The following is a 15,359-nucleotide window of genomic DNA, read 5'->3' on the forward strand; positions in this document are numbered from 1 at the left end:
TCGTGTGAACATTTAAAATAAAAGCCCTGTGACTGCAGCTGGGTGCCGCCCTCATGGGTATGATGTCAGCAGTCCCAGCAGACTCAAAAGTTGTCCCTCAAATGGAACTCTACATTATATGTAGTTTTCCCCTTTGCTGCACCCTGGCAACTGCAGCAAAGGTTATGTAGGGAGGGTAAGGGGAAGGTGGAGACACTGGGCCAGCACCGAGCATATGAAGACATCCCAGAATAAGAGAGGGCTATAACATGCAAGGAGGGAGAGGGGGCTGTGCAAGGGAATTTACTTTCCTTATAGCAACTTCAAAGGTACATTGAAAAGTAGCAGAAAAAAAACTGTATCTAAAGGAAAAACAGTGCAAGTAAACATATTTCTTGATTTTTCTGTGCACATTAGTCTTAGGTACGTTTGTGTGCACTCCAGTGCCTTTGCTGTGTCTGTGGCTGCTTCACCTGTATCTTTGAAGGTGGGCATGGTATTTGAAACAATATTAAAAGGTGACACTGCAGCATCACAAATGCCTAAATGTTTTATAAGCACCTACTGTATTTGTATGTTTCAGCATGCACAAGGAACACATGGTAAGCACTTGATTTTGGCACTTTTTTGGATAAAGCATAACAACATACTGACATTTTAGAGCATTCATTTTAATAGTTATCTCACAGGATTGCATGTGTCATCACTAATATTCTTTGCTTTATCTTTCAGCTACCGAATTGGTCCTTAGGAAAGTTATTAATTTCTCTGACTGCACAGTTTGTCTTGACAAGCGAAATGCTAGTGGAAAGATAGAGATTTACCAGGACCCACTTCTGTACAAGTGTTCCTTCCGAACCCGTTTGCACTTTACCTATGACAGCCTTAATTCTAAATTGCCAGCTGTGATCAAGGTAATTTTCTATAAGCTGCACATGTCTACTTAAAGTTTTACACAAGTAGATGTTTGTTCAAGGTGTGAGCAGAAAAAATATATTAGAAAAGATGTTCATATTTACTTTTTAGCAAGAAATATCATCCAGTTACTTAAAAAAGCTAGGTGTGTTATTCTCTTGTTTTTACAGCAGCCCTAAGGTGAGTTTATACATTTTAACACGAGTGTAGCAATATACACAGCAATGAGATATCCAAACAAGTAAAGTGAACAGATGGTGGATAAACAGTAACCGCAACAAAAATATAAACAAATAGAAGCATGTGGGCAGGCATCAGTAACCAGGGTATCATAGAGAGGGCGGCGCTTGGTACACTTGGGATCCAGGAAGATTTGTGCATATCATCCTTTGGGAAATTCATAGTAATCTGACTGGTGCATCACTGTTTGAGGCTGTTGATTGTAAGAATAATTGAGGTCTAACAGGTATCTACCAACTAGAAGAAAAAGGGGGTCAACAGAGAATAGGTCAAGTGAATATACAAGGAGCTGTGGGGTGAGTAGAGAATGGGTCAAGTGAATATACAAGAAGCGGTGGGGTGAGTAGAGAATAGGTCAAGTGAATATACAAGGAGCCGTGGGGTGAGTAGAGAATAGGTCAAGTGAATATACAAGGAGCCGTGGGGTGAATAGAGAATAAGTCAAGTAAATATACAAGGAGCGGTGGGGTGAGTAGAGAATAGGTCAAGTGAATATACAAGGAGCTGTGGGGTGAGTAGACAACAGGTCAAGTGAATGTGCAAGGAGTTGTGGGGTGAGTAGAGAACAGGTCAAGTGAATATACAAGGAGCACTGGGTTGAGTAGGGAATAGGTCAAGTGAATATACAAGGAGCCGTGGGGTGAGTTAAGGAGGACAGCGTGGGAAGGCAGAGCTTGAAAAAGGAGGGAGGGTGTGTCAGGCCCAGCTGGAGCACCCAAACCCACCTGTTTGTAGGATACTTTCCGAGCGAATGCAAAGGTGTAGATTCATATGGTGGCTGAAGTCCAGCCAGGGAGACTATAGAATTTAGAATGGCCATAAGCATCTAATGTATCATAGTGCCTATTACTCTCTGCTTAACCTTTAAGGAGTTAAAGTTGGTTTCGTCTAAGCTTTAGCAGTTGTCTGCTGAGTTGCTCAAAGGATCAAACTTACCTGTTATCTTTTGTACTTGCAAGGTCTGAGATTGGACTATTTAATAAGGCTTCTCAAGGATTGGGGGAAGAGTCTCGATTTAGGACATCTAAATTAATTGTATACTCGTGTCCAGAGCCTTTTTACCTTCGAACACTGCCACCATATGTGGTAGAGCATATAGTATGCCCTACATCCATGAATGCATAAAATTGAGCCACTGGGGCAAACTTCAGGATCATACAGCAACACAGAAGTACTTTGTTAAAATTTTCTTGAGCTAAAGTGTTGGTTAAGCCAGGGCTTGACAAATTTTCTTTAAATCTAGGAGCCAGCTACAAAATTAGGAGCCATTTTTTTTTTTTTTTTTAGTGTAGCATGAGTTGTCAGCGCTCAGGGGCAAAGCAAGTATTTTGTGCCCCTAACCTTAACTTACTTACAGCAGAGTGGTCAGACAATAACCGTTAAGTCAGGGTTATAGGCTGGCCGGAAAGAGTGATCAACAAAGCTTACGGGTAGAACATGTAACATGTTCCTGAAGGTGAAGTTATCCTTAAACCCTTTCTCTGCAAGAACTGTTTGAGGTTTTTGCGCATCTGTTTATAAAAAATATTTTTTCGCTTATGTTCATTGATGGACACAGCTCCAGATCTTCTTGACCATTAGGTTACACTGCCCCCCCTGTAGGACACTAGGCAGAAAAAAAGACTGACTATGCAGTCCCAGGCTTTATACCCCCCCCCCCCCCTCTGCTATAGGTACTTTCTCTGACTAGTTCCTTGTTGGGATCTCATGTCCTGGCAATTTTTTCCCTTTTAAATTTATTTTTTTTCTTCTGTTTTTTCCTGTGAGATCTACATTTAACTGCCAGACTGGGCAATGACCTAGATCCAGTGGTCTAAGATTAGCCCCACCGGACGGGGGCTGGTCTGAGATTTAAACTCCTTGCGAAGGTCGCATAAGACCGGGTCTCAGGCCTGCGTCGCAAGGTTCTTCCTGGCCGACAGCCCCCCATTTCAATGGCGAGGAGGTTCTGTCTGGAGCTGTGCCTGCCTGGTTCCTAGTATGGTGAGTAGCTGTCCCCCCTTTCTCCTTGGTCGGATCACTGGGTTCCCCTCCTTCCCATTAGGCACCCCCCTCCTCTGTGCCTGGTGGTCCCTGTGGGTCATCTAGCCCCCCTTCCACCTCCCTCTCCCCCCTCCCCATCTATCTTGGGCAGTGTGGTGGTCTGGCCTACCTCCTGGAGCTGGGGAAGGGTGCTGTACAAGTGATTGGCGGTCGATTGGCTGGGGGGGGGGACTGTACCTGGTAGGAGCTTCTGTCCATTTTTCCCACCTTCCCTTCTGTGCCTTGCCGTGGACATGGGGATCTCTCCTGGGTCCTTGGGAGTATTGTGCTGCCACCATTTTGTTGCGGCGTATATTGGGCATATACGGTAGCCATGCATCACAATACTGGGCTACATTGACAACCTTCTCCTGTGAGCGGAGTCTACTACTGTGCTGTGGAGAACGTAGAAATCGCTATATGGGCTCGAGGGAGTTTGGCTGGCTTCTGAATTATCAGACGTCTGCTCTGGTTCTTTCCACAAGGTTGGACTATCTGGGTCTGACTCTGGACTCGGTTCTAGCCAGAGTGTTGCTTCCTTTGGACAAACTCCAGAAATTGCATGCTGCAATTCATCTCCTGCTGTCCAGCAGGTGGTCTTCCCTCCAGACTTGCATGCGGGTCCTGGGCCTGATGATTTCTACCTTTTTGAGGAGGTCCCGTTTTGCACAGTTCCATATGAGGCCCCTGGAAAAGGAGATCTTGGCCAAATGGGACAAGTGGTAGTCCGGACAATCCGCTCCGGCTGAGCTGGGAAACAAAAGGGTACCTGATCTGGTGGCTTCGCTGTCCGGCTCTTCGACTGGTAAAATCCTTTCTCCCCTTGTATTGCTGGTGTCCTGAGCCGGAGCTCCGCCGGTCCAGACTACCGATCGATATCCTGGAACTCTGAGCGATCAGGCTGGGTCTGGATCACTGGACGAATCTTCTTCAGGGGTGTCCAGTGCAAATTCAATCAATGCCATGACAGTCGGCTTGTGTCAATCATCAGGGAGGCACAAGAAGAAGTGTTTTGGCAGCTCTGGAGGTAGCCAGCGTTCTATGTCGGGCAGAACACTTCGTTTTAGCCTTCTCTGCCATACACATTCCAGGGTGGAAAACTCGCAGGCAGATTATCTCAGTCGGCAGGCGTTGGATAAAGGGGAGTGGTCCCTTCATCCGGAAGTTATTTATCAGTTGGGTCTCCGGGGGGGCATCCGCGAGGTGGACCTATTGGTGTCTCAGTTCAACAGAAAGGGGCAGAGGCTTGTGGCATGGTCACGGATTCCTCTGGCAGATGCCACAAGCATCTGATGAAACGTACGTCGGTCGCGGCGCGCTGACGTCACCTCTACGAGACGCTCAGGCGGGTGTTTGAAGCTGTCCGGCCGGCAGCTTTGATTCAGCGCATATACATATGCTTCTTCTGTAAGTGCATTTCTTTTTATCTTTGTTCATATTAAACGGTTTTACACTATGGGCATCTCCATTATTATTTATATGTGAACCTCGGAGCCATATCTGTGGGTCAGCCCCTATACCACCAGGGACCGGACCTGTTCACAGGGGTTCGGATACCATATCCAGGGCCATCCGGACTCGTGATATATGCATTTATTTGCTTATTTCTGGTAAGCAGGGATTTCTGGTGACGGTCCTAAGGGGGTCACGAGCTATCTGAGTGATCTTATACGCTTGTCATATCTGCACAATCTGGTAATTAAACTGGGAATAAGGTGGTGGCTTATCTTACGGCTTATTTCATTCATTTGGGATTGCTTTGGATTGATTTGCCTTATTTACTTTTTATCTGGTAAGCAGCCTGTGATGGTGGTGGTTTTTTATTAGCACCTTTCTTCTCTGATATACACGGGAGTGGTATTATACACCTTCAGTATACAGTATCACGCTATGTTTTTGCATTTGTTTTTTACTCCAACGTCCACTCAATTGTGATCCGGAGACGGCTATCGCTGGTGAGGAATCCTTCACAGATCTTCATCTGGCTTGGTTATATATACGCAAGGCTTATTATACTGCTACATCTGGTAAGCAGTAACTTCATTCACTGTCTGCACCTGTGGATTTTCGGTTAAATTTTTGGATTTTTTTTGATCTAATATTCATTTATTAATCAAAATATATTTTTTCTTGGGACTTATTTTGGACTCAAACTAGATTTATGTTTTGTGTCACTTAGCGCAGCTTCCTCCATACACAGATGCCACAAGCGCACCGGTGGCCCCATGGGGCCAGTATCGTTTAATTTACTCCTTCCCTCCTCTCAAGCTTCTGCCGAGACCCTTGCTCAGGATTAAGACAGAAGGGATTGAGGTCATTCTAATGGCTCCAGATTGGTCTTGCCGGTCTTGGTACGCTGACCTGGTGTGGCTGGTCGCCGACGTCCCTTGGAGACTACCTCTCAGGGACGACCTGTTGTACCAAGGGCCAATCTTCCATCCTGCTTTACAGTCGCTGGCTTTGACAGCTTGGCTGCTGAAAGCCAGGTACTGAAGGATAGGTTTGTCTGAGTCTGTGATTCCAACACTGTTGAAAGCTATGAGGTTTACCTCTAGGAAGATCTACCATCGTATGTGGAAAACGTACATTTCGTGGTGTGAGTCATTTGGGGTTCAAATTATCTTTGAGTACCATCAAGGGCCAGGTGTCAGCCTTGGCAGTCTTCTTTCACTGACCCTTGGCCATGTACTCCCTGGTGCATACCTTTATTCAGGGGGTTCGAAATTTGACTCCTCCAGTGCGGTCTCCGCTACTGCCTTGGTTCTTTCAGTTCTCCAGAAGCCCCCCTTTGAAAATATTCAGAAGATTCCCCTGCTTACATTGTCCCAGAAGGTGGTCTTTTTTGGTGGCTATTACCTCTGCATGCAGGGTGTCAGAATTGGTGTTATCTTGTCACACTCCTTACTTGGTGATCCATAAAGATAAGGTGGTTCTTCGCCCCTGTCCGTCGTTCCTTCCAAAGGTTGTCTCTGATTTCCATTTGAATGAGGACAGTATGTTGCCCTCCCTGTGTCCCAGGCCTAAATATCCTAGGGAAGTGGCTTTGCATGCCCTGGATGTGGTTTGGGCAATGCGGGTGTACCAGACTCACTATTTGTGCTTACGGATGGGCCTCAAAAAGGACTGTCCACTTCTGCAACCATTTCCAGATGGATCAGACAGGTGATTCAGGCCTATTCAATCAAGGATCAGGTTCCTCCTTTCCCTGTCAAGGCGCACTCTATTCGGGCCCTCAGTGCTTCCTGGGCCTTTTGCCAGCAGGCGTCAGTAATGCAGGTGTGCAAGGCGGCTACCTGGTCTTCAGTGCACACTTTCACAAACTTTTATAAAGTGGATGTGTTGGTCTCTGCGGATGCATCTTTTGGTCGCAGGATTTTGCAGGCTGCTGTTTAGAGGACTTGTTTCCTTTATGGAGGTGTAAGGTTTTCAGGTGGGCTCCACTTGTTTTTTGGTTGAGCTCCTGTTACCTGGTTGACTATGGTTTTAGCCTTGGGAATTTTTCTTGCTGTTCCCACCCCTCATGTTTAACACTGCTTTGGGACGTCTCAATGTACCTATAGCAGAGAGGGGGAGTATACCTCCTGAGACTGCCCATAGGCGTATCGAGTCTTTTTTTCTGCCTAGTGCCCTACTTCTGTAGGGGGCAGTATAAACCAATGGTCAAGAAGATCTGGAGCTGTCAGTCAATGAACGTCAGAGAAATGGATTTTATGGTAAGTCAAAAATCCAATTTTTAAGCCTGAAGATTACACAAAACTCCCAAAACATTTCATATTTTTTTTTAAAGCAGACACCCTAGAGAATGAAATAGTGGTAGTTGCAATTTTTGTATGTCACATGATATTGCCGCAAGGGTAAAAAAAGGTAAAAAACACTGTAAAGTTAATTTAAAGGGGCACAAAAATGCAATAAATTTCCCAATTTTCTTGTTGACACGTAAAAGCGCATTACATCATATTCCTTCCCGGCCTTGATGGCTGGGAAAACTGTCCAAAAGAACCTGGAATTGTCACTTCCGGGTCAGCAACAAGAAGGGGAAGAGACCTCCTCTCTTCTCGTCGGCACCCACTATGCCAGTCCCGGGCTGCAGATAGGCAAGCAGAGCCCGGGATACCTAGCAGGCGTGAAAGCATTCCGGTGGTGGCCCAGGCGCAAGCATGCAATTTCTTGTTGCCATGGCAAGCTGACACCTGGGATTTGTTGAGTCCTGGATTAAGCTTTGTGCTACAGCTGTCCAAATTTTGTCCAACTCCGTTATGTTCAGCTCACATACGCATATATGGAAAACCTAAGCATATATCGTTAAAGCATATAGGAAAATTTATAGCTGTTCACTGGGTATGTAGAAAGCCAAGTGTACAATTAAGATATAGGTATATATATATATATATATATATATATATAAAAACACACAGCCAAAAATATTGCACCACTTCGCCCAGAAAAATTGTTGCAATTACAAATGTTTAGGCATTCTCATGTTTTTTCTTTTGTTTGTGATGGTATGAGACAAAAAAAATATGAGACAAAAAAAATAAAAAATGAAGACGCAAAAAGCCAAATCTGACACATTCCATGCAAAACTCAAAAGATGGACTGGACAAAATTAGTGGCATCCTCAATTTAATATTGGGTAGCACACTCTTCTTGGGAAAAAAAAATGAAATCAATCGCTTCCTGTAACCATCAATGAGCTTCCTGCACCTCTTTACTGGAATTTCGGAACACTCTTCTTTCACCAACTGCTCCAGGTCTCTCAGATTGGAAGGGTTCCTTTACCCAACTGCTGTTTTGAGATCTCTCCACAGGTGCTCTATGGGGTTTACATCTGGACTCCTTGCTGGCCAGTTCTGTACTCTCCAGGGCTTTGGCCTAAACCATTTCTGGGTGCTTTTTGACATGTGCTTTGGGTCATTGTCCTGCTGCCCACCTTCTGACACTGGGCTATACATTACACCCCAAAATTCTTTGGTAGTTTTCAGATTTCATAATACTATGCACACGGTCAAGACATTCAGTGCCTGAAGCCGCAAAGAAACCCCAAAACATCAGTACACCTCCACCATGTTTGACTGTAGGGACTGCATTCTTTACTTTCAAGGCCTAATTTCTTTTTCTGAAAACAGTAGAATTGGTGGGGGGTTTTTTTCTCCCAAAAGGATTTTGGCTTTCTCAGGTAAGTTTTGGCAAACTGCAATCTGGCCTTCTGGTTTCTGTATCAGCAGTGGGGTCCTTCTGGGTCTAGCGTTCCTATTCATTCAGATGGCAATGTGCGATGAGATGTGTGAGCTGACACAGCTGTACCCTGTGCGTGAAGGTCCACTTGAATTTGTCGGGAAGTTGATCGGGGTTCTTTATCCACCATTCGAACGATCCTTTGTTGCAATCTTTGATCAGTTTTTCTCTTTCGTTCATGTCCAGCGAGATAAGCTACGGTGCCATGGGCTATAATAAACCTCTTGGCAGTGTTTAGCACAGTGGACACAGGAACATTAGGATCTCTGGAGATACACTTGTAACCTTGAGATTGTCCATGGTTTTCCTAAATTTTTGTTCTCAAATCCTCAGTTTTTTGCTGCTCTTTCTCTTCTCCATGCGCCGTGTTGCACACAGACACACAACAGAAAGGTTGAGTCGATTTCTCACCATTTTAACTGGTTGCTGGTGTGATTTATACATTGTCAGCACCTGTTAATGGATACAGGTGATTTTTTTTTTTACAAATTACATGAGCACCACAAACTGACACATTGTGGAATGTGTCAGATTTGGCTTTTTGTTTCTCCACTTTTATGTGTGATACCTATACAAACAAAAGAAATGAATCATAAGAATGTCCAAACAATTGTAATTGCAACAATTTTCTGATTGAAGTGGTGCATTATCTGAAAGAAATATAGGGGCGCCAATATTTTTGGTCATGTGTGTGTGTGTACATATAAATATATAGTGCCTTGCGAAAGTATTCGGCCCCCTTGAATTTTTCAACCTTTTGCCACATTTCAGGCTTCAAACATAAATATATAAAACTGTAATTTTTTGTGAAGAATCAACAAGTGGGATACAATCATGAAGTGGAGCGAAATTTATTGGATATTTCAAACTTTTTTAACAAATAAAAAACTGAAAAATTGGGCGTGCAAAATTATTCAGCCCCCTTAAGTTAATACTTTGTAGCGCCACCTTTTGCTGCGATAACAGCTGTAAGTCGCTTGGGGTATGTCTCTATCAGTTTTGAGAGACTGAAATTTTTGCCCATTCCTCCTTGCAAAACAGCTCGAGCTCAGTGAGGTTGGATGGAGAGCGTTTGTGAACAGCAGTTTTCAGTTCTTTCCACAGATTCTCGATTGGATTCAGGTCTGGACTTTGACTTGGCCATTCTAACACCTGGATATGTTAATTTGTGAACCATTCCATTGTAGATTTTGCTTTATGTTTTGGATCATTGTCTTGTTGGAAGACAAATCTCCGTCCCAGTCTCAGGTCTTTTGCAGACTCCATCAGGTTTTCTTCCAGAATGATCTCGGACCTGCCTGGTGTGTTCCTTGTTCTTCATGATGCTCTCTGCGCATTAAACGGACCTCTGAGACTATCACAGTGCAGGTGCATTTATACAGAGACTTGATTACACACAGGTAGATTCTATTTATCATCATTAGTCATTTAGGTCAACATTGGATAATTCAGAGATCCTCACTGAACTTCTGGAGAGAGTTTGCTGCACTGGAGGTAAAGGGGCTGAATAATTTTGCACGCCCAACTTTTCAGTTTTCTATTTGTTAACAAAGTTTGTAATATCCAATAAATTTCGTTCCACTTCATGTTTGTGTCCCACTTGTTGTTGATTCTTCACAAAAAAATACAGTTTTATATCTTTATGTTTAATGCCTGAAATGTGGCAAAAGGTCGCAAAGTTCAAGGGGGCCGAATATTTTCGCAAGGTACTGTATACGTGTGTGTGTGTGTGTGTGTATATGTATATATATATATATATATATATATATATATATATATATATATATATACACACTGCTCAAAAAAATTAAAGGAACACTTTGAAGACACACCAGATCTCAATGGGAAATAATATCCTCCTGGATATCTATACTGATATGGACTGGGTAATGTGTTAGGAACAAAACGATGCCACATAGTTTAAAGGAAATGAAAATGATCAATCTACAGAGGGCTGAATTCAAAGACACCTTGAAAATCAAAGTGAAAAAATAATGCAGCAGGCTAGTCCATTTTGCTGAAATGTAATTGCAGCAACTCAAAATGGTATTCACTAGTTTTTAGGGCCTCCCACATGTTTGTATGCATGTTTGAAAACATCGGGGGATGCTCATAATGAGATGACATATGGTGTTCTGGGGTATTTCCTCCTAGATCTGGACCAGGCCATCACTGAGCTGCTAAACAGACTGAGGTAAAACCTGGCGGCGTCGGATTAGCTGAAACATAATGTCCCAGACGTGTTCTATTGGATTTAGGTCAGGCGAGCGTGGAGGTCATTCAATGGTATAATTTCCTTCATCCTCAACTGGCTGCAAACTCTCGCCACATGAGGCCGGGCATTGTCATGCACCAGGAGGAACTCAGGACCCACTGCACCAGCATATGATCTGACAATGGGTCCAAGGATTTCATCCCAATACCTAATGGCAGTCAGGGTGCCATTTTCTAGTCTTCAGAGGTCTGTGTGTCCCTCCATGGATATGCCTCCCCAGACCATCACTGACCCACCACCAAACCAAACCGGTCATGTTGAAAGAAGTTACAGGCACCATAATGTTCTCCATGGCTTCTCCAGACCCTTTCACATCTGTTAGATGTGCTCAGAGTGAACCTGCTCTCACCTGTGAAAAGTATCGGGCACCAGTTGCGGGCCTGCCAATTCTGGTATTCAATGGCAAATGCCAATCAAGCTCCACAGTGCCGTGCAGTGGGCATAGGGCCCACTAGAGCATTTCGGGACCCCAGGCCACCCTCATGAAGTCTGTATTGATTGTTTGATTAGAGGCATTCACACCGGTGGCCTGCTGGAGGTTATTTTGTAGGGCTTTGGCAGTGCTCATCCTGTTCCTCCTTGCACAAAGGAGCAGATGCTGGTCCTGCTGATGGGTTAAGGACCTCCTACAGCCATGTCCAGCTCTCCTAGAATAACTACGTGTCTCTTGGAATCTCCTTCCATGCTCTTGAGACTGTGCTGGGAGACACAGCAAACCTTCTGGCAATGGCACGTATTGATGTGCCATCCTGGAGGAGTTGGAATGTCTGTGCAACCTCTATAGGGTCCAGGTATCGCCTCATGCTACCAGTAATGACACTGATCCTAGCCAAATGCAAAACTAGTGAAAAACTTTCAGAAAAGATGAGTAGGGAAAAAAAAGTCAGTAGCCTCCAGCTGTAAAACCATTTCTGTTTTGGAGGTCATCTCATTGTTGCCTATCTAGTGCACCTGTTTTTAATTTCATTAACACCAAAGCAGATAAAACTGATTACCAACCCTCTCTTCTACTTAACTGACCAGATCAATATCCCAGGAGTTTAATTGACTTGATGCTTTACATTAGAGCTGCATGATTCTGGATAAAATGGGAATCACAATTTTTTTGCTTAGAAGAAACCTCACGATTCTCGGCATAACATAATTTTTTACATTATACAAAAAAATTGGGCTAACTACTGCTTAGATTTTTTAGTTTCATTAAAGTGTATTTTTTCCTAAAAAAAAAATGCTTTTGAAAGACTTCTGCGCAAATACAGTGTGACATAAAAAAGGTTGCAACGATCATCAATTTATTCTCTAGGGTCTCTGCCACAAAAAAAACAAAAAAAAAAAAAAAAATATATATATATATATATATATATATATATATATATAATGTTCGGGGCTTCTAAGTAAATTTCTAGCAAAAAATACTGCTTTTAACTTGTAAGCAAGTGCCTGTCTTTAAGAGCCGGTTCACATAGGGGCGACCTATGAAGTCGCGGTGCACACCGCGACCTCGGAGCGACATGCATGGACTTCATATTATTGAAGTCAATGCAGGTCGCTCCAGGTCGCCCCAAAGTAGTACAGGACCCTTTTTCTAAGTCGGAGCGACTTATGTCACTCCTATTAGAACGGGTCCTGTGCTAATCTATGGCAGGCGACCCACTGCGGCTTGTCAGGCGACCAGGTCGCCTGACAAGTCGCCCCAGTGTGAACCGGCTCTAAGAGGTTAAACTGCCCTCACGAAGGCTCCATTCACATGTCAGCGTATGGATCGCGGGCAGAACCTCCGCGGTTCCGCCCACGATCTGGAGATTATTGCAAATCGCGGGACGCCTGTGTGTTGCCCGTTGATTTGCAATAGCCCCCCAAACGCTGAGCGATGTAGCCGCGATTTCCGCCTTGCGAATCGCGGTAACATCGCGCAAAAAAAATCGCGGGACGCATCACGCCCAAAAAAGTACAAGAGCTTCTTTGGAGCGTATTGCGTCCCGCGATTTTTTTTGCGCGATGTTACCGCGATTCGGCAAGCGGAAATCGCGGCAACATCGCTCCGCGTTTGGGGGGCTATTGCAAATCAACGGGCAATGCACAGGCGTCCCGCGATTTGCAATAATCTCCGGATCGCGGGCGGAACCGCGGCGGTTCTGCCCGCGATCCATACGCTGACATGTGAACGGAGCCTTACAGATGGAAGTTCATTCCTTTGATCTAAAGAACGAAATTATGCATTGTAAAACATTGTGTTTATAGTTATCTCGCAGCCTTAACAAAGTTGATAAACATTTGCCAGAGGCTCTTTTTTGTTGTTTGCTCACTCACAGCTGTGAGAAAAAAGACCACAGCTATGTATGAATCGAGGAAATGGCATTTAAAGATCATGAGGGGGAGTGAATCGAGATTGCAATTTTTTTTTAATGATAAATTATGCAGCTCTACAATACTCTGAACAAAAAGTGTTCCTTGAATTTTTTTGAGGTGTGTGTGTGTGTGTGTGTGTGTGTGTGTGTGTGTGTGTGTGTGTGTGTGTGTGTGTGTGTGTGTGTGTGTGTATGTGTGTGTGTGTGTATATATATATATACATATATAAAGGACGTGTTTTTGGAAGCCAATGCATGTGTAATCATTTCTTTTGAAGATAAAGAAAACTTTTTTTTTTAAATATTAAACATCTGTTGATTAACCGCTTCCCGCCCAACCTATAGGCAAATGACGGTGGGAGGGTGGTTGAATTATCCTGACCGGACGTCATATGACGGCAGCAGGATAATGCGCTTGGGGCGGCCCGCAGAGCGGCGATTGGTGATGCGGCGTGTCACTCTGACGCACTGTATCGTGTGACTAGGCTCTTTACCATGTGACCAGCTGTGTCCAATCATAGCTGTTCACATAGTACACAGGAAGAGCCGTTGATCGGCTTTCCTCAGTTCGTGCCTGACAGGCACGAGTAGAGGAGAGCCTATCTGCTGCTCTCCTGACAGGCGGGGGTCTGCACTGGTAATCAGAGTATTGATTACCAGTGCAGACCCTTGGGGGGGTGCCACTAGAACCACCAGGGATGTCCACCCATGACCCCAGGGATGCCCACTGTGGCCACCAGGGATGGCAATCAGGGCTCAGGGAGCCCGCCAGTGCCCTCCCCATCAGTGCTGCCCACCAGTGCCCATCATTGCCAACTATCAGTGCCGCCCACCAGTGCCCATTATTGCCCACCTGTACCGCCCATATGTGCCGCCTATCAGTGCCACCCATCAAGTGCCCATCAGTGCCACCTATCAGTGCCCACCAATGCTGCATATCCGTGCTACCTATCAGTGCCCACCAGTGCTGCCTATCAGTGCCGCATATTAGTGCCACCTCATCAGTGCCTGTCAGTGTGGCCTCATCAGTGCTCATCAGTGCAGGAAAAAACTTATCTATTTACAAAATTGTATAACAATTTTTTTTTTTTTTCAAACTTTTCGGTATTTTTTATTTGTTTAGCAAAAAAGAAAAAACCTTGCAGTGATCAAATACCACCAAAAGAAAGCTCTATTTCTGGGGAAAAAAATGACCTAAATTTGGTTTAGGTACAGTGTTGTATGACCGCGCAATTGTCATTCAAAATGCAACAGCGCTAAAAGCTGAAAATTGGCTTGGGCGGGAAGGGGGTGAAAGTGCCCGGTATTAAAGTGGTTAAGGACTGTAGACTTGTTTAATACCGCTTGTTGATCACCATTGAAAGGGTGCGTGGAGGTATGCTTAGGGTGCCATCTGCGCTGCTGGGTTAGTCTGAATGGAAGCAGCATAAGGCTAAAATGAAAAGGAACAGGGTTAAGGGGAAACCCTTGCAGGTACCCAGAAGTATATGGAAAGAATTTAGGTTGCATTCATGCTTGAGGATCTTTAGTTGTTTTTAAAAGATTTTTTTTCTTGACTGGTCCTACAGGCAATTTTTTTGCAAGCCTTTATTTATTTAGTTTTTTTGCCAATGGAAAGCTAGTTATCAGGGGAAAAAAATTGTAGTGAAACTGCAAATACCTTCATGCTTCTGGTAGTCTGTGTCTTGCACTTGTATTTCCACAACAGTTTTAGTGATGGGGTTGCCTACTCCTGGATTAAGCTGATGTTTAAAGGGATATCTCCAACAATCTTTGATGCCTGTGATTTGCTGGAGTGCTTGGCATTTCAAGATAATCGACTGGGCCAGATCTGCATACAGGCTGTAGACATGGCCTTGGAATGTCAGACTAGGCATGCTTCTGGCCGATTGAAGAAGCTGTTCCTTATTGAAGGCCTTGGCAATTTCTTCTTACACTAGACCTCTTTTTTGCTAGGAGGGTGGTTTGTAAGGTCCCCAGACTCCCCAGTAGCAAGTCTGCAAAAAAAGTCTTGGCTGTCCTTTAACCACTTTACCACTAGAGGGTTTTGCTGTCTTACGTCTGGGCCACTTTTTGCGATTCGGCGCTGTGCGACTTTAACTGACAACCGCGCGGTCGTGCGACGCCATACCCAAACGAAATTTGCGTCCTTTTTTTCCCACAAACAGAGCTTTCTTTTGGTGGTATTTGATCACCTGTGCGATTTTTACTTTTTGCGCTATAAACAAAAAAAAGCGTACATTTTGAAAAAACACTATATTTCACATTTTTTTATATGAAATTCCCCCCAAAAAAATGTAAAAATCTAAATTTTTTTAAAATCTTTGGCCAATTTGTTTTCTGCT

The 15,359-nt window shown here is 44.2% G+C and overlaps 1 protein-coding gene and 1 long non-coding RNA gene across 4 annotated transcripts in view; one reads left to right on the forward strand and one right to left on the reverse strand.

Annotated features, from left to right (window-relative positions):
• The window catches only part of LOC309555764, a 1,250,709-nt gene that overhangs the window by 317,437 nt on the left and 917,913 nt on the right, over window positions 1-15,359 (reverse strand). The window lies entirely within an intron of this gene.
• VPS13B (vacuolar protein sorting 13 homolog B) overlaps window positions 1-15,359 on the forward strand; it is a 1,502,642-nt gene that overhangs the window by 143,904 nt on the left and 1,343,379 nt on the right. For all 3 annotated transcript variants that reach the window (XM_082257852.1, XM_082257851.1, XM_082257853.1), the window contains exon 6: window positions 712-893. In XM_082257852.1, the coding sequence (XP_082113978.1) occupies window positions 712-893 (182 nt within the window). The remainder of the gene's footprint in view (window positions 1-711; window positions 894-15,359) is intronic.

Source organism: Pelophylax lessonae, assembly GCF_965119305.1.
Source record: "Pelophylax lessonae genome assembly, chromosome: 5".
Taxonomy (NCBI): domain Eukaryota; kingdom Metazoa; phylum Chordata; class Amphibia; order Anura; family Ranidae; genus Pelophylax; species Pelophylax lessonae.